Source organism: Microtus oregoni, unplaced genomic scaffold (assembly GCF_018167655.1).
Source record: "Microtus oregoni isolate MIOR12 unplaced genomic scaffold, Mior012 000042F_ref0000377, whole genome shotgun sequence".
In the NCBI taxonomy this organism is placed as follows: Eukaryota; Metazoa; Chordata; class Mammalia; order Rodentia; family Cricetidae; genus Microtus; species Microtus oregoni.
In genome coordinates, this window is record NW_024543209.1 from 7,865,386 (window position 1) to 7,885,899 (window position 20,514).

Sequence of the window (20,514 nt, forward strand, 5' to 3'; positions counted from 1 at the left end):
CCCATAAAGGAGAGCATTTAACTGGGGCTGGTTTATCATTTCAGAGATTTAGTTCATTATCATGATGGTAGGAAGTATGGTAGTAGGCAGACATGGTATTAAAGAAGGAGGTGAGAACTCTATATCTGGATCCAGAGGCAGCAAGAAGAGAGAGTGTCACTGGGCCTGGCTTGGGCTTCTGAAACTAAAAGCCCAACCCCAGTGACATACTTCCCAGGTCATCTAACAAGGCCACACCTACTCCAACAAGGCCATACCACCAAGGAGTGCCACTCCCTATGTGCCTTTGGGGGCAGTTTTTATTTAAACCACCACAGGACTCAAGACAGACAGGCTCTCATGTCTGCTCCTGGCTCTGACCAGGACCACAACTGCTTTACAGGAGCTCAAGTCAACAATGTCTCTGGGTGCTTGCTCCCTTGTACTCATTTCTTTTTAACTTTCAGGAAATGATATTTTAAAAAGTTAATTGTAAAAAAAATAAAAGGGAGGGGGACTTGTTACCAGGGGCCCTATTTTCTTTTCTTTCTTTATTTTCTTTCTTTCAGATGCTAATAGTGAATGTAGTATGTAATTGTTCAGATTAAAATTTTAGGGTATTTCTGAATGCCTTGCAATTCTTACCAAGGGAACAAAGAAAGAAACTGAGAGAAGCCATCTCACTGTGCTTAACATGGGATGTTTGATGTTTACTAATGAAATCTGTTTACCTTCATAACTGTATAATAGGGCCATTAAAGACAATAGATACAGTAGTTTAAAAGTAATAAAATTTACAACAAAGTGTATTTAATTTGAAATTGGATTGCCAGCGAATGGGTGTCCTAATGAACCCCTGTGTCAATGCAGCTCTAACCACATTACGGAAGATAATTTGTATCATGGAAACTGCATCAGCAGTGAGACACCAAAAGGCTATTCCTCTGGTGGGGGTACAGTCATTGTCACAGATGGCCCTGCTGATGGAATTAAGCTTAAGTCAGGAGAAGTGGGAGATACGATCCTTCTTAATTCAAATGCATTTGGGAAAGCAGGCAGATGATGTCAGGCTTTGCAAGCAAGCAAACAAAAAAGTCAACAATGAAGAAGAGTCTTGAATACACTGAGTACATGTTACTAGAAGGGCAAGTACCAAGGGAGCATTTTAAGGCGAGAAATAGATCCCACCCTTGCATTAAAGACAGAAAATGTTTGCGTCATATCAGCCAAGCATCTATTTTCAATTAATGCTTTCCTCAAGGTTTCATGCACAATTTGTAGGCTCAAGGAATAATGGGTAGAAAAAAAATGAAATGACAAGGAATCTTATCAAATACAGATGGCCCTCCATATCTGTGGTTTCTGCATCTATGCATTCAACCCCTAATAGATGGAAATGTAGTTCGATCTATGGTAGCTTAAGCCATACTGAGGTTGTGCAGAATATTTGCTCCCATTGGTATACTATAGAAACAATGTGTTACAGCAGCTATTTATATAAGGTTTTCATGTATTAAACATCCCCATAAGAAACCATCTAAAGCCTTGGTTCTCAAACTGTGGGTCACGACTCCCTGGCATCAAAATGACCCTTTCATGGGGATCCTCTGAGATTATCAGAAAACACAGATATTTACATTACGATTCATAGCAGTAGCAAAATTGTAGTTACAAAGTAGCAATGAATATAATTTTATGGTTGAGGTCACCATGACATGAAGAGTTGCAGCATTAGGAAGGTTGAGAACCAGAAATCTAGAGATTATTTAAAATATATGGTAAGAAGTAGGGCTGGAAAGATGATCTGGGTTTGAGAAGGCTTGCAGATCTTACAGAGTACCAGAGTTCACTTCCCAGCACCCACAAGGGTGACTCACAGTTACCTGTAGCTCTAGCTCCAGGAGATGGGATGCCCTCTTCTGACCTCCAAAAGAGTCTGCAGTCACAGGCATGCATATGCATTTGCATGTATGTATATACACAATTAAAATAAAATAAATATTGAAAAACATACTATGTGTGCATATATTTTATGTATATATATCATGCCATATTATATAAGGGGCATGAGCCTTTTTGAATTCTGGCATTCACAGGGAGTCCCAGAGCCCATTCTTTTCACATAAGGGAAGGCAATTGAACTTGATTTCCGGTTGTTTCTGAAACAACTGACACTTTAATTGCTCTAAGCTCAGTAGCTTAGATAGTATGCCATGTACTTAATGGGGCTGTACTCCAAAAACCCTGCTTTAACCATGTGCAACACCTCCGATGTGTCATTTATAATTGCTGTCTAATCCAAGAACACAGTGAAGGAAAGCACCAGGCTGTCTTATGGACCTAAAGGCAAGGTTTTCTTTATGCCACATCTTTCCTTTCTTTTTAATTCCTTCTCGTTCCTGCGGCTCCCAGTCAGCTGTGCACTGCAGATGGGAATCCTTACAGAAAGGGCAGTGCCACACAGCAGCCCTCGTTTCCAGAAGCGACTAAAGAATCCCAAAGAGCAGGAGCTTGCTGCCAGGTGAGCACTCTCGAGTGGCTTCTCCTGATGCAGAATGTCAGACGATGACATCCATCGTGTGACTGTCATTACCTGTTCTTTTCTTCCTAAGGGGTTCTTCAGAGAAAGCAGGTCTTACTAAATGCTTTTGATGCTGATTTCATGCTAAACCATAAGGGGAAAGCTGACCATGGGAACACCCGTGGTATTTTTCACCACAGGGTACCAATATAACCAGACTCAGCCGTACATGGAGGTAGGCCTGCCACCTTGCAAATGACACAGCCTTGAGATTTGATGGATATTCCTCCCCCTTCTCCTTCTCTGTCTGACACGTGCTTGACAGAGGTTGTAAATGCAAGAGAGATGGTGGTATAATTCCTCAGACTGGCATTTCTGCCCCCTAGTCACCATTCGATTATCTTCCAAATTGCTGTGTTTCAGAGAGATAAAGATTCTTTATGGCTTGCTGACTTGAAACAACCACCAGAGCCCGGCACAGAGTCGGCTAGGCGACCATGCATAGTAATTCTATTGGTAAATGACAAAATCTTTGTTTGTATGACATTTCCAAAATTACTACAGAAGATGAATCTAAAACACAAAATGTCACATTTGGCATGCAAAACTATCACAATATATTTCAGTATAAAATTCATAGAGGCGTTTAATTTAGAATGTGTTTAATAACTCCGTCTGCCTGCATCAGTAATCCTGCCTTGAGGTCTAAAAAGATTGTCTTATTTATTCAGATGGTGTTAATTTTTAAAATATTTTTGGAAACCAAAATATTAAGGTTAAGTCTTTGTTGTTAATTAAGATCTTCTAATTAAACCAAAAATAATTGTTATTCTGATTAGTTTTTAAGTATGATTTGAATGAGAAAAACAAAAGAAATTGGACAACTTTTCTTATTTGCTTAATTCTTTAAAAGCATGCTGTCTATATGGAAATATACATTTTCTCAATAAATTCTAGGCAGGATTAAGAAATCTCTCCTGTTGACTCTAGATTAACCCAGCGGTACCACTACCCTGGATGGAACAGTAGCGTGCTCTTAAAAATAATATTATTTGCGACTGAAGCACAAAGTCCCAGTGAATTCTTCAAGGTTGAATTATCCAGGGACTTGTAAGTGAGTCTAGAAATAAAACTTAATGCCATCTGAATTCTCAACAATCCTGCCTTAGTGTTTACTTAATCTGAAATAATAGTTCATTAAAACCATTAATTTGTATAAACTTCTTGGCAATTATGGAACATGAAAATGGCCTGCTTCAGTCAACTGTGAATGTGCAATGAAATCCGGATGTTGTATAAAAGGTTCAGCCCTGTCTTAGTTACCCTTCATGGGCTGAGACTCAGGCCTTGACTCCCCCCGCCCCCACGTTTTTGTTGTGGGAGAGCTGCTCATTGGAAGTCTATGGGCCAAGCTGACATATTGAGAGTATGGCGGATCAGGTGAAGTGTGAGTTTGACATGTTTTGCAGTTCTCTTATCGTGTGACATTATTATCTGTGATTAGTATTGCTTAGGATTGTCACCTTTCTCGTGCCATGTGTGAGGCTTGCTGTTGGGGTTTCCCACTCCCTCATATCTTAGCAGGCATGCTGTGTGGTTTTTAGAAGTGTTGGATTCCTGCTAATTCCATCTTACTAGAATAGATGAATGGTTTCTGATGTCACAGCTTATTAACATACCATGCTTAAACACTAGCTAAACTTTCCCTCCCAACTTCGGGGAGTTTGCTTTTTGACCGCTTAATTATACACTGTGGGCCCTTGTCTGTTATCATTGCTAATACCTGACAATTACAGGTTGAGTAAAAATAATTGTCTCCCTGCTTTACCCTCTGAAAAGCCCATTGTTGCTAATTGCTTGGTTTTACCCAGTTCCTGTGTAATTCAAGAATTCTGCCTTTTATGTAGGGTGAGCAGTCTCAGTTGCCTCATCTACAAATACAGATCAAATGTCTCAGGGGCCTCAAGGACAAGGCTCCCCAAGGCTCCTACCTTCTCAGAGTGTCTCTGCTCAATCAGCTGGGGGGCCACGCCTCACAGTGGTGTCAAACCGAACAGCTGAAGACAAGAACGCACCCCGTTCGTCACGGTGGCAACTTTTATGATGTGGGGCTGTATTTCCACGAAAGCCTTTTCTTGGTAAGCTGACCTTCTGTGCACACATATTACTTTGTTTTTAATTAGATACTTCTGTCACTATCTGTCTGCCTTTCCACTCTTTCCATGTGGCTATACAGAATCAAAACACTGTGATCAGCCCAAAGGATCTTGTTCACACAATTTTCTATGATCACATTCATTTACTCAACAAGTATCCCTAAAGCACCTTCTGTGCATATATATATAATCTGTCTATCCATCTATTTGTCTGTCTGTCTGTCTAATCCATCCATCCATCCATCCATCTATCTCAACCCCCGGTGTAGGTAAAGATATACTTAGTACTGTGTCCTTTATTTATCAAGAATGTCATATGGATTATTGATCTTCTTGTTTCAGGATTTCTAAGTAGACAACTTCAACACACACACGGTGTGTGACACATGCCTATGTGTGTAGGCAGCCAAGAGTTGGCAGAACTGTGCTGATAGTAAATGATAGGTCATACGGCTGTTCAAACGCATTCTGGAGGGAAGAGTGCTGGGAGAAAAAGTGTTGGGCGAGGCTAAAAGTGACCCTGGAGAAAAGGAGGACAGCAAGAAGTGGGTACAATAGAAGCACTGAAGACAGGCTTCATTTCCCCTGGAGCCTCTGCACTGGACAGATGCTGTCTTCCTGGGTGGGTAAAGTGGGAAGAGAGAAAGGAGAATAGATTTGTCCTGGAAGCCCAGATCATGCTTCTGCACACTGGGCATGGCTATAAATCTTCACTGTAGAACTGCCTTTTATTTTATTACTTTGAATTATTATAGAAATTATCAGAATCAACATTGATACTATAGGGTGAGGTTCAAGAAAAAATTTCCCAGAGTTTCATTTTTTTATTTATCACTACATTGACATTATAGATGTGTAAGAACTTTGAAGATGGTACCTAGCCCCTCCTCTTTTTTTCTGTAACTAAGAAACAACTCCATAGCAAACTGTGAAGAGGCGAACAAAACAGCATCAATTAAAACCATGCCACTGACAACAAGTGTCAAGTACCAAATGATCACTCTGTCATTTAGAAGTAGATGGAATTAAAAACAAGAAACAAAAACCAGGCATGGTCTATTATTGGAAGATGTGCACTACATAACAGCCATACCTGTGAGTATGCCCAACTCCAGATGTGTGAGAGTGCTGACAGAGGTGACAACCATGACATCAGAAGGTGCTTTGAAACAGAGAAGTCAAAACTCATTTTAGGAAAATGTTTAATGGAAAGGGGGAACTTGACTGGCAAGGTTAAATGGTGGGCACTGCCAAGCCTCTAATAAGAACCTATTTGGAAGATGGGGTGCGGTGATGCTGTCCTACCATAGGTGTGTGCAGAAAGGTGCCTTGCCAATGCATAGCAGGAATTCAATAATCTCCCTTTTATTATTGTTGTTGTAATCACGCTATCTCTTTGATAGAGAATCCTATACAGTTTTACCCAGTGGACTTTTCTCTTGACTAATATGGCAAATGCTTGTATTTCAGATAACTTTCCAATTAACCTTTGGTTAAGAACAAAGTAGCTTAACTTTTTTTTCTTCACTAAATGATTCCAATGTCCTTGTTAAAAAGCACAAGGTATATGTGTGGGGTTTTACCTGGGCTGGTTATGGAGACAATTTTTCCCCTGGTAAAGCCACCAATTGCCAGAGGACAGGTACAAGCAGTTACTATGCCTGATGCCTGCTTGCTCATGCCCCAGATTTGACTCTTTAATCTCTCTGTCTATTAGAGAAATTTTTCAAAAAGGTGAGAGTGGTTAAGAATTGAATTAATAATTTTAAGAGGTCTAATCATCAATATTGTACAATTATATTCTGTGAGCACCTTTCAAACCATCTTGTTTTTAAGTGTTTTGCACTGAGCTTTGCTATCATTTGTTTTTACTACTGACATTTTCTCAGGTGTCCATTGTCTCTCAAGTCCCTGGTAAAAATTAAAATTCTGGATGCAGGAGCATCATCTATTCTTGCTGGCTTTTAGAGGCTAGCCCACACAAGCTGTTGAATGACCGTCATGGTGGCTGTGTGGAGTAGTACCTTTTAGAGTTTGAAAGTCTTGCTCTGCAGAGTGGAGCTATTAAGACTTTGAGATGGTGACCCTTTAAAGGCGGGACACAGTGGCAGGCTCTTAGTTCACTGAGGGTCTACCTTCAAAGGGGACTGTGGACTCCAGTCTTGTCCTCTACTTTTGCTTCCTGGTTCATGAGGTAAGTCATTCTAGCCATGCCCCACATCTCCAATCTTATTTCCATTTCACATTTCCGCCATCTTTTCAGAGACTGAGAATCGTGGATATCATTGAAGTTGGACTAGAACCTTTCTAGCTATGAGCCAAACTCTTTCCTCTACATAAAATAATTGCCTCGGGTATTTCTTTACAGTGCTAGAGTGCTGCCTGCTACACAGGGGGAGGTTCTGGGCAAAAATGCCAATGGGAAGAGTTGTACCATGCAGGTCCTGAAGAAAACATACTGCAAGTTAAAAAAGTGACATTGCCAAAGACCATTTGCAGTGCCTACACGGTGCTGAGTCTGTAGGGACAGGCTGGTGAACCCTGGGACGAGAAAAGCATCTCCTTCCTGCCCATCAGAGAAGGAAGCGTCTTTGAAGGGTTAAGAGAGCAAACCCACATTTTCTGCATGTGTCAGAAGTAAACAAAACATAGTTACCTCGTGCCATAGCCCAGGAAAACGTGTGCTAGCAGGCTGACCAAACAGCATTGAGTGGTGTCCATCCTTTAATACCCACCCATAGCAAAAACAAAACAAAACAACAAAAAACCACTATGTTACTTCACAGTCAATGTATTTAATAGCACTCATGACAAAAATTAAAAACAAGAAAAGGACCCAAAACAACCAGAATTTAGCAGGAGAGAAGAGTCCCCAGAGCCTTTGTGCTCTCTAGAGTTGAGAGGCTATTGCTCGAAGTCCCATTTGCTCTGTCAAACTCAACCCAGCAGCGTCATTTCTCATTAAGTGTACAGTTCTGCCTCCTGGTCTCGCTGCTGTAGTTTGTAGGAGACTGAGAGTATAAACAACTGTAAAGCTGTTTTATTTATTTATTAATTACAGGCATGTTCCTCAGTGCCTGGTTTATGTAATACCAGGGTTGAATGCAGAGCTTTATTTATGCACCCTAAAAACTCTACCAACTAAATGATACCCTCAGCAGTAACAGCATAGTTTTCTACTAAAAATCCATTCAGAAACATAAGACCATATCTTGGGTTTGTAATTAATATTGAGACATTTGAGACATCTATTTCATTTCACTTAAGATACAAGTCAGAGAGGCTTATTTCTTTCCTTACTTCGTGAGTAGAAGCCATTATCTTCCCTAAGGCAGCTGGGGAGCACAAGGCACCATACTTGTGCTAACTGGAGAATATTGATCATCTATCTCTGGGAAAAAAATCAAGAAACACAGAAGAATTATTTAAATGAAAGAATAAGGCCTAATTAAAAGAGACACACTGAGTTTGGGGAGGAAGTTTCTACATCACACACCCATAAGGTTATCTTGCTAATGGACCTTTTGCGAGAACACAAAGCCGTAGCATCACAGGGCTATCTATGCCTTTGGTATCAGGCTGAGCCAGGAGGTCAACACTTGAAGGTTTAGTGAAACTGCTGCTGCTTATAGGTGGTGGAGAGGCCTCCTAAGGGAGGTAGCAGATGTGTGCCTAAGACTAATCGAGTAGGGTTCCAGTCATCTCATCCATAGTACAAATATACAGTGTTTTGCTGTTGTCCCACATAATTCCATATATTAACGTGACTCTTGGTATATTGTGAGGTAGAGGTCATCAAAGAAGAAGAGTTAAAGGAAAAATATGAGTCTTAGGCCCCTTACACACTGCATGAACAACACCAATTACTTCATTTCAGCATAGTGGGTCAATTTCATTTGTGGATTTTAAGCTCAGGCCTGTTGGTGCTGAGTGCTTGCTTCCAGATTTTTATGTAACTCCTTGATAGACACCTTGAGAACCTGCTCATCTTCTGACACTTGTCCGGGAAACATTTCCAATAGAGATTGCCATCTTTGTTACAGTGTCCATTAACAGTCGACAGCTAGAGATCTTTGGGAGGAAATATGCAACATGACGTATGTGCCTTTTGACTTCTGGTTCTGGCAAGATGATGGAATAGGTTAAGGATTGAGGTTATCTTAGTCCACCGTTCTGCTAGGATTGGGGGTTAAAAGGCATATTCATTGTCAGATACCATTCTATAAACATCCTGATTCTCCACAAACATGGGCAAAGGACTTTGGAATGTATAAACACTCAAGAACAAAAAGGGACAGCCTTGTGCATGAAATACCAAGAAAAATTGGCAAGAGAGAGAGAGAGAGAGAGAGAGAGAGAGAGAGAGAGAGAGAGAGGGGGCAGACTGGACAGTGGTACTGCAAGACTAATTAAAGGCTTGGGCTTGGAATATAACAACTATCCAAAAAACAAGGCTTTGTATTTATTAGATATGGAATTTAGAATATTTACTGCCTAAAGAATAGAGCCCCAATAGTGTCCAAAAGGAATGAAAAAGACCAAAAATAAAAGAATATGCATAATCCATTAAGTAGAAATGATCTCTGATACTAATATGTCATTTATATTATCAGGTACATAACAAGAACTATTTCTTAACTTAAACTTTTAAAATTGTTTCTCTGAATAATCTACAATATGATTTTATAATTAAAAAATACAGCGAATGGAATAAAAAATTCAAAAGGTATTTGACCCTTCCAACCACGAGCATATGATCAGAAAGCCAGGTGAGATACAGTTCCCTAGACTACTGTATTTATAGGTAAAAAAAAAGATGGAAAACATGAAAATACACGTACACACCCATTTTTGACAGTTTTCAGAAGGAAAGAATGAGGAACTGTTACATGAAGAAATAGGTGCTGTTCATTTCCCAGACACATGGCAAGACACTCACACACTCTGAGCAGAACCGTGTAAGATCAAGCCACATGAACATACTCTAGCGACAGTAGTGGCCTGGGGTTAGCTAAGCCGCACACTTACAATTCAGAGATAAAGGACACTCTTGACAGTTAATATTGCCAACTTGAGAGGATTTGGAATGACTCAGGAGCTAGACATCTGGACATTCCATGGCTGACTATGTTGGTTACCTTAACTGAGGTGGGAAGTACCACCTGGGTGACATCATTCCCACCCAGGCTGGGATCCTGAACTGTGTAGATGGAGAATCAGAGCTGAGAAGCCGACAGGCACTTATTGCTCTCTGCCTCCTGGCTGTGAATGAGGTGTACTAGCTGCTTCAAGCTCCTGCTGCCTCATCTCCCTGCCATGGACTGCATGAACTTAGGGCCAGAAGAAAGAGTTTCTTCTGTAAGTTCCTTTTGGCTGTATTGGATCACAGCAGCAGGAAACGAGACTGACACAACATAGATCATCTTATCTGTTACCCAGAAATTGGGCCAGAGGTACCGCAAATGAATGGAATCATCCCTTCCTTACTAAGAATGTAGGATTTGCTTCCCAAGGCTGCCATGAAAAGTTCACAAAGTTGAGAACAAAAGTTAAGATGTGCTCAGGGGAGGTTTTGTGTTTTCTCATGGATTCTGGCAGATTTAAGGGTTCCTCAGTTTGTAGATATCCCCTATGATCCTCTCTTCCCTGTATGGGTCTGTCTGTCTCCATACAAATTACTCCTTTTCATAAGGATGTTGCCATGTTGGGTCTGAGACATGTTAGAGACATCTTTACAATTTGGTTAAATATAAAGATCCCATTTCCATATATGGGCATTTTCTGAAATACTGTGTGTTAGAAATGTGAGAATGGCCAATGTACTTCCTTCTGGAAGACACAATTCCCTCTACAATGAATGTATTCTTACTAGAAGCTTGCTGAACGAGCTAACAACATAGCATTCAAGATCAAGGAAGAGCACAAGAGCAGGTGACATCTTCAGTCTTTCTTCAAATCTGGTTGAAATGGTGGACAATTTTCAATAAGTACTGTGAAAGATATGCCTTTTCTCCTAGACTTTAATAAAAATGATTTAATAAGTTGAAGCTTTTGCACCACAAAAGAAAGACTAAAGGGTCACATAATGTACATAAGTATGTGATTATATCTTAATTAACACAATAAGAAATTCAAAGTGAAGGTTCCAATGAGGACTCCAGCGTCTCTATACTTTTCCATAAGACAAACAGGAGGGAGGGAGCCACTGCCTTGAGCCATTCATAAGTGCACAAGACTATCAAGTTTATTACTGCCATGATGGAGAACTCCTTGGAGAACACCAAGGAGACACAGAAAAACCGCAGTGGTCCTTCAAAAGTTTGGTGAAGGATGCCTTCGGTTGTTTCAGCTGTTTGGATTTTAAGACATTAATGTGACTAATAAATACAGTAATGTGACTAATCAATACAGGGCTTTATATGAGAGTCAAGGAGAAAGGGTGTCAAGAAACTTTTAATAACGTAAAGTAAAATATGAATTAAGAATGCATGTGACCATTATTTTCTTGTCCCATTAGCTTGCATGATAATTCTTTTTGGATGACATTTAAAATATCATTATTGACCTTTGGCAATGGTAGTGGAACAGGAAGAAACTTCTGTTAATTATTAGCTAGAACTGTTATGCTTGCAGTTCTTAGTTTCATTGGGTATGGGGATAGGCCAACTTATATAAAAGGATACAAATAATAGGTTAAAGAAGCAAAAACAGCAAAACTCAGGCAAAGAACATTGATTAATGAATTTTTAAAAATTCTTAAAGGTCATGTGCTGAAGTTAGGCTGAGCCTCGGGCAGAGCTAATGAACATGACCAAGCCCCTCTGTGTGCAGCAGGTAACCCGTGCTGACTCGGAATTTGCTGACATTACAGGGTTATTATTTCTGGAAGGATGCAGCATTCTGGAACAATTTCTCTAATGATTCCATTAAGACCATGGTTTCCTTCAATTTAGGGTAACATATTTCATTTTTCACATTACCCCACAACGCAGAGGAAATGAAAGCTTGTCTAGGTCTGTGTCAGCCAACAGAATAGAGGGGGAAAAAGTCACTTGATTTTGATGGCACTTAACCCTGTTTTATATTTGATAAGCACATGTGTTTTGTGGGTCACGTGTCAGTGTGTGAGGTTGTTTAAAGGCAGAAAAAAATTGGGGGGGGGGTTAGAAATCATTTACTTAGGGCGATCGTGAGGATCTCTCAAAGCAGAAATGGTGGCTGCCATCACATGAATGGTATTTTCATACCCAGGTCAGGGCAGAGAGTCGGCAGGACCAGGGGCTCTGAGAACATACTGAGGACAAAGGCTTCCAGATGGTGAGCCAGATAGCTGGCCTTTGGTGGTCATTTATCAGAAGGCTCTTCTTCCTTACCTGTTTATGCACAGATGGAGCCTCTGTAGAAAGGTACTTTGGTTCCTAAATAAGTTATCTGCAAAGGCTCTTGTAAGATATTTTTCAGCTGATACTTCAATACAAAGAATAAATGCAAGAGGCAGGACATAGCAAGATGTGAGCTCTAAAACCTACATTCTGGCTCCAAACTTCCTCAGTGACAGGACTTGGTGCAGTCTATTTCCACTTGTCTCTGTGATCTCCACTGCATGAGTCATCACCGGAAACCCTGTTTCCTTGAAGCCCTGTTACCAACAGCAGTGAACTGGAGGAAATGTGACAGAGGAGCCCAAGGGCGCATTTCTGTTAGAGCAGCATCAGCTCCAACGAGCAACCACAACCCACGTATTTACCTTCTGTGAACTTCTCGGTCACTGCCCACTGTTCCCTTCCTTTCCATATCCATGATTGTGCCATTTGAAAGAACACATGACTAGTTATGAGCAATACTTATATTTCTGTTTCTTGAGTGTTTTGTATTAGACAAAACTGAGAAGTATTTGTAGACCAAAGGGAAGAATTTGTTGCTTCCACTGATATCATGACACATTAGGTCAAAAAATATTTGGGGTCAGCATTAACCCCAAATTTGTATTTCATAAATGGGAACCTAAATTTTGGAGAAATTTGTCAAATTATACAATATCCCATAGATTCTTAAAGCAACATTGGAATGGAACCTTTACCCTGTAACTATGGGTACTCAACTATGGTTCTCTAACTCCAGTAGTGTATTCTAATTGCGTAACATATAATTATCCAACTATTTGTGGACTCCTAGTTTCTCTTAGGATAAATTAAACTTGCTGTATATTAAAAAAAATACCAGTCATATAGCTTCTGCCTCCTTTCTCTGGTATTTCCCCACATCCGTTAGTTTCACCCACTACCATATACTCAACTACACTTGAACTATCACTCTCTGTAACCTCTTGTGTTCTCCAAGTTCTAGCTTGCCACGTGGCGTAGGTCGGAGATATTTACTCCTACTTAACCTTCAGATTCTAAACTCATTCATTTTGCTACGGTTTATATACCATAACAAGCCACCAATAAGACTCCTCCCAGGGTTTGAAAACACTGGATATACAATACCATGTTCTTCAGGGAACAGAGCCCTTACACTTAGCAGATAACAAAAAACTGATTCTAAAATAAGAACAAAACCTGATGTGAAACTATTTAGAGGGGTTAGACAAATTTAGTGGGAATTCAGCTTATCAAAAAATATGAGTTGTTTCTTAAAGAACAGAAAGCAAAGGAAATGTTAAGACAATGTCAAAAGATGTATCATAATACAAGTAAATTTTAAAATCAGATCATAACAGAGAAGAAACAAATCAATCCAGAGACGATTTTATTTTAATATCTACAAATGGGAACACATGAGAAAATAATAGTACCTTTTGATTGTATTGCTCCAAGGGAATTTGATCTCTCCTTTTTAGAAAAATATTATTTTTAGAAAAAAGTTTTTCAAAAGAGAGAGGAGCTCACGCACTAACCCTTTTCCTTAAAGCACAAGCAAACTCAGTGTAGCTCATTCTCAAGTGGAAAGGAAATTTTCAGGTTCAAAGATTAGGCCTTAAAGAACTAACAGCACCCCTTTTCTATTGTGTTGGATGTCTTTCTCTTGGATATTCAAGTCATCTTGCAAAATGCCAAGTCCATGTCAGGAGAGACTAGAGAGTGAGGTTGTGGCTGTGGCAGAAAGTCCACGTCTAAACCCTTCCTTGTCCCTGACAAACTGCAGGGTGTGGAGAACCTGCAACCTTCAATTGCAGCCCAGTGTTGGACCCAAGAGCAGTTGCAAAAGGAGGTGGAAGCCTTCCAGGTGTCTTTCAGGAATTTCTGCTATGCATAGATTTACAACGGGTCCCTCATTTGTTAATTACAGCCTTGATGTTGATAAAGAGCACATGAAACCTCCTCTAGACCATGTTTGTTATTTTCAAGTGAAGACCACTGTTTTTGCCATGTTATGGAGGAAAAAAAAAATGTAAGTATTTATTGAGAAAAATCAGTCAAATCATAAACAAGCCTGTATTCCCGCTCTGGAGCCGCATTAGCTGTATACACACTGCCCTTCCTTTTCTTGGTCATGGGCATTAAACCTAGACAGATTAAATTATTCGTTCACTGTGTCTTATTCATTTCAGGCTGTCGTGCTGGATGCCAAACAGTGGATGGCTTGAACAGCAAGCATTCGTTTCCTTCAGTACAGCAGGCTAGGATGGGAGACTACTGTTCTAGCAGATGTTTCTATGGTGACAGCCCTTCCTCTGGCTCAGATGGCCTTTTCCTCAGTTCCCTGCCCAAGGAGGAACAGTTGGGAGTTGTTAGCCTTCCTCTGCTAACCCCACTAATTCTCCCCAATACCATTATCACTTCATCTAAACACCAGTACCTTACAGAGGGCCACCTGTAGACTCTCTCGTGTGGGGACGGAGGCTTGCGCAGGTGTTATATAGGCATTTTTGTCCATTACAATGTGCAAAAGAGAAGCAGGGTTATTTCATCAATGGTCATCCCTATGCTTAGAACAAGGCATACAACAGGAGAGTCAAAGACACATGCCAGGGGTTGGAGAGGGGGCTCAATTGTTAAGAGCGTGTACCAGAGGACCAGAGTTCAATTCCCAGCAACAATATCAGGTGACTCACAATGGCCTGTAACTCGAGCTCCAGGCCAGAGCCTCTGTGGGCACCTGCATTCTTGTGTGCACATACTTAGACATAATTAAAAATAATAAAAGACAATTTACAAATAAGACAATGTGGAAACTTGGCAGCTGGCCTTCTTTAATTAAATGAGTTTTCTTGAGTTATTGGAAATCTTTGGTGTTTGGCCCTAATTCAGATGGGAGGTTCTGAGCTAGTTCAAGGTTACTGCACTGTACACAGCCAAATAGATTAATTTTATTTGAATTACTAAATTTATTTTATATTTTATTCATTAATTTAGTCACCAATACCCTATTGAGTAAGAAAATGAAAAATTATAAAATCTTTGCACTTTTTCCATGAAGGCTGAGAGCTTAATTTTCTCTTCTCTAATAAGAGGACTCATTGTCTATTAGCTCAAGGAATGTGGTAGAAGTAATACTGTAGAGTTTGGGGTTCAAGCTTAGGTCTTAATGGACAGACAGCTTTCTTTTCCTATTGTGTTAGAAGTCCCTCCTGAAGGCTTCCTCTAGCAGCTGATGGGAGCAAATGGAGAAGCCCTAACCCAAATATTAGGCAGAACTTGGGCAGAAGGATTGTGGAGCCAGAGGGGTCGAGAACACAGCCCACAGAGAACACAGTCCACAGAGAATACAGCCCGCAGAGAACACAGCCACAGAGAACACAGCCCATAGAGAACACAGCCCGCAGAGAACACAGCCCACAGAATCAACTAAGCAGGGCTCAGAAGAACTCACAGAGACTGAAGCAGCAATCACGGGGCCTGCATGGATCTGTGCTAGCTCATCTGTATACATGCTGGGGGTGGTTTAGCTTGGAGTTTTAGGAGGACTTCTTTAAGTGAGAATAGGGGTATGTCAGACTCGTTTTCCTGCACTTGAGACCCTTTTCCTCCTACTGGGTTGCCTCATTCAGCCGTGATATGAAGGTCCGTGCCTAGTCTTATTGCATCCTGTTATACATTCTTCCCTCGATATCCCTGCAGGGGAGGGTGGAGTGTGGGGAGTGGGGCGGGGCTGCTCTTTTCTGAAGGGAAATGGAGGAACAGTAGCTCTGGGAGAGAGGGGAGCAGTGTACGAGGGGAACTAGGAGGAACGAAGGGAGGAGAGGCTATGGTTGGGAAGTATCATATGAAAGAAGAATAAATAAAAGTTATAAAAATATCCCTCTTGGGTCTTCAAATCACTTTGTAAAAATACCAAGGCCATTGCTTGAGAGACCTGAAATTGAGGCTATGACTACAAGAGAGAGAGAAGGTACAAGTCTAAACCAACCTTCTATTTGCGTCAAGCAGTGTGTGGATTATCTTGGACCCTCCGTTTCTTCCTAGCCATGAGCTCAAGAGTGGCTGCTCGTGGTCCAGTTTGTGCCGGGTAGGGTGGATGATTACTGCACTGAATTGTACATAAACGTAACAGGGAAATTAGCTATACTAAACAAATATCACCCTTTAAAGCCATTGAGGTTTCAGGTAGTTTGTTACCAATGAGAAAGAGGGCTTATTAGTGCCCTCTGTACTGAGTGCTGTATTATATGATGGAGAAAGCGTCACGGCCCTCCCTTTAGAGTGGTCAGGGCCCAAGTAGCTCCCATTAACATAACCTGGCATGCTCTAACCGGAAATTTAAAATTAGCTTATTTCTCTATTTAGTTTTGAATCTTCTAGAAGGCATTTACATCTCCAGTGGAATGGCTTAGCTGTCGGTTATGCTAGGTGCATGCAGGAAAATAAATGGAGGAGGAAAAAAATAAAGGAGATTAAAAGGGGACTTTATGGACTGAATTATGTATCCCCCAAAACTTACATGTTAAAATATCGATCCCTAATAGGACCTCAGGGTATAACTATTTGGAGATAGGCTCTTTAAAGGGGTAATTAAGACAAGATGGAATTGATCAACCAGGTGGGTGAGAGAGGAGAGAGGAGAGATGAGATAGGAAAGGGAAGAGGAGTAGGGGAAAGAAGGAAGGGAGAGAAGGGAGAGAGGCTAGGTCACACTCAAAGGGAAAAACCACGCACAAATCCAGAGAGAAGCCGGCCACCTAGAAGTCAAGAAGGTCCTCAGAAGGAGCTAACAGGAATGCCACTCCAACACTGGAAATCTACATTCTGGACTGAGGAAGAATCATAATTTTTGTTTAAACTCCCTGGCCATGGATTTGGTGCATCAGTCCAAGTCTGTAACACAGGGTTATAATGAACTAGGAAAATGGACCAGCAAATGCCACAGCAGCATCAGGGACCGTCCAGATAGGCTGGGCCTTCAGGAGGGCTGCACTCTTTGTGGCTGGCCTGATGAAAACGGCAGGTTATTGTGTGAGAACGTGGTGAAGTGTGCAGGAGGACAGCAGTAGACTACATGCAGTGCGCAGACAACTCGAAGGCCCAGCATTATGCCCAGCTCTTGCAGGATGACAGAATAGTCTGTGTTGCGGGGCAGGAAGTGGGAGGCAGAAGGCAGGAGGAGCATCTTCTCATGCCCCCACATTCTGCAAAGACACATTCTGCACCTTGTTGCCCGTAGTCACAAGAGTCTTTAGGACAGCCAAGTTGGTGTGCTTGGCACGGGGGTGGCAATTCCTGCAGAGGCAGGCAGGCCAGAAGGAACTATTTGGGGTAGCTGTGAGGTCCACAGTGCTCATGAGAGGAGGAACTGCAGGCATGAAGGAGCCAGAAGAGTGGCACAGCCAGGGATTTACCCCTGGATGGGATAGATCTAGTGCAAGCATCCTTTTAAGATGACCAAAGCCAAAGAGAACACTCAGTGGTTACTAACATAGTCCTCAGGAAACAGAAACCTTGAGTCAGACTGCCTGCTTCAGGAACTAAAGCCAAACTGACCACCAGCATCAGCATGGATGTAGATCCCTTTTGTCAGCCTTCAGAAAGGACTGTACCCCTGGCAGAAGCCTTGACTGCAAATCTACAAGGAACCTGAAATCAGGAATTCACAGCCACACCTATTCAGGTGACCCACCCAGAAGGAGAAAGCAGACAGAAGAAGAAACAAAACAAAACAGAAAACTAGAGGCAATACATTTTTGTTGTTGTTGTTGTTTTCCCTGGTGGGAAAGAGCAAGAAAGATTTCAGCCCTTTATTGATTGTCATGCAATCCTTTCATTATTACAATAAGTTTGTTTTTTGATAAGAGTGTTCCTTTAGGGTGGCCATGATTTTGGCAGGAGGTTTTGCCCTATGGTAGGGGACACATAGGCACTTTAGATGCTATAGAGAAAAATTTCCCTGAACTCCCGGTACTAGCAGACTGTTTTGGGGACATATATTATTTTTAAAACTGTCAGTTAATCTTTATTTATCACGGAGACAAGGTATCATTTTTCTAGTGGTAGATGGGCACCATTTTGGTTTCACTGGAGGGGAATCCAGTCTGAATAAAACAGCAACTTTTCACACATGACATCTAATCCATGCATGTAAATCAAACTGAGAATCTATTATTCATTATTAAAAGTGTGGCGTCTTTTTATTCCACTGAGAATGAAACACAAATGCTGTGAAAAATTTAGTGCCCTTTCTGGAAATTTCCAGACACTCATCATGTCGTCGTCTTGCGGGTGCTTGCTCTCGTTTTTAAAATATAGCCATGAAATTAATAAGTTTGAAGTTTTATGCCTGAAAAAAAAAGAGTTGCTCAGTTTTAATGAAATAGACAAATTTATTTTTTATTTAAAGCTTCCTAAATACTTAAGATGGGAAAGTACCCCAGTAGTGCCCAAATTTCAATATGTATATAAAGAATATAGTTCATATTCTTGTCATTATCACTCATGGCCACAGTGTTCTTCCCTCAAGTGCTTTCTGAAAACGGCATATATATCAGAAACTGATTAAAATGACCCGAAGTATTAATTCGTAAAATATGATGAACCCAATACTCTGAAAGAGGTTATTTTCTGTGTGACATTTAATATGTAAGAGTTGAAATGATTTTAATAACTCACAGGAAGGAGTGGTCCTAGGGAATCCAGACCTGGAGCATGATTGCTTTTATTGATTATTAGTTATTACCATTAGCAGGCCAGGGCCCTGGCATATATTATATTTTATGACTTGAGAAAGTTTCCCATCATGTCAGTTTGTGGAAGGCCCTTTTCTCAGCTCCGAAAAGGATCCCTTTAGCAGGTCGAGGAAACCCCAGGCTTGTGGAAACTTTGGTGGCCACACCAGTGAGCCCTCAGCATTCACTGTCAACAATGACTTTCCCTGACTTGTTCCATAATTCACATCCTAGAGTGACCACGCAGAATTGTCTCTAATTAGGTGAAGGAAAGCCCAATCCTGTTCCCCCAAAATCCTACCAAAAATAGACCTTTGTTATGTCCAAAGGATGCCAGCCAAAGTGTATCTTCAGGGCGAGACTTGATGGAATCCTGATTTGGCTAGCATTCACTGTGATGAAAGTGATTTGAACTCCCGGGGCCCAGTCCTCTCTTCTGGCACATGAGACCCTAACATGCAATTCCCACAATATCATAAGCCTTACATATTTTGTGCAAGCAGATTAGCCTAGTTTTAAGTAGGAGATGCTGAGTTCTTATCTTACTACCAACCCTCCATAGGGAGGGTTTCTAGCTTTCCTCTGTAGTTTACAGTTTTCTGGCCTTTGAAGGAATTCCTCCAAGAAGTTGAATTAGTCTTTTCCTTGTATCGGAATCCCCAGATCACCGTCTCGTGCTGCTATCGTGGCTCCATTTCTTACTTCCAGGTGACATGAACAGTTTTAAGTCCATCAGTACACAGTTTAGCTTGCAATACATATTCAGCCATTTCCGCTTATTGGAACAAATATCAATTTACAAAAAGGGAAGGTTAGGGCTGGAGAGATGGCTCAGCCGTTAAAGGCTAGGCTCACAACAAAAAGAGAAGGTTTGATTTGACTCAGGGTTTCAGGGGTGTCAGCCCACACTCAGTTTCCTTCTCCCATTTCTTGCTCTTTAGGGCCTGTGGTGAGACAGCACACACAGCAGGGGCACATGTTGGAGTTAAACCTCTCAGTCCACGGTGGGTGAAAGATGGAGGTCTTGTGGTCTTGCAAAGACTCTCAGTGACTCAACGTCCTCTCCCAGGTCCTACTTCTTAAGGGAGCCTATACCCCAGCAGAGCCAAGGTAGAAACCAAGTCATTTGCGTGGGAGACTTTTGGGACATGTCAGATGTATATGATTTATTGATGCTCTGGTATGACAGGAGGGTAGTAAGTCCTCATGCTTTTCCAGGTGCATTGCTCTGCATCGAAGAGACACTACAAAGAGGAACTTGAGAACCTAACTCATTGTTCAACCCAATTTACTGATAAGATAAATTGAGGTCAGGCTTTCCCAAAGGACTAAAATGAGTCTCTAAACTAGATGCATGTGACTCCACAGTAGAAGTTCTAGGCTCACAACCTTGAAAAAAGCAGCGAGAACTGAAATACTATTGTTATTCTTGTTGTTGTTTTCTATACTGGGGGATCGTTCTCCCATTCCTATAATTTTTTGCTGATTTTTTTTCACAGATTATTCTGTTTCTAAAGTCACATTTTCCTCTTTCCAGCTTCTTCCTGTCTGTCTCTGAAGAGACTAGCCCTGTTCACAAGCTGCTGTCTTGTATAAGAAGTTGCTCTGCTACCCCATGGCAGCAAGTGGTTACTTAACCTTACATAGCTTTGAACTTAAGTTTTCTAAGGGCAGAGAGCTTTGCTTTTCCAGGAAGGTTCTCCAGAGGGGCAGGCCCAATAGCGTGTATGGGAACCTGTAAGAGGGGGTGTGCCTGATTG

General features: G+C 41.2%; 1 protein-coding gene across 1 annotated transcript in view; it reads left to right on the forward strand.

Moving 5' to 3' along the window:
• LOC121433951 overlaps nucleotides 1-20,514 on the forward strand; it is a 280,105-nt gene that overhangs the window by 79,928 nt on the left and 179,663 nt on the right. The window contains exons 8-9 of the mRNA XM_041632632.1: nucleotides 2,383-2,500; nucleotides 4,408-4,638. Coding sequence (XP_041488566.1) covers nucleotides 2,383-2,500; nucleotides 4,408-4,638 — 349 coding nt within the window. The remainder of the gene's footprint in view (nucleotides 1-2,382; nucleotides 2,501-4,407; nucleotides 4,639-20,514) is intronic.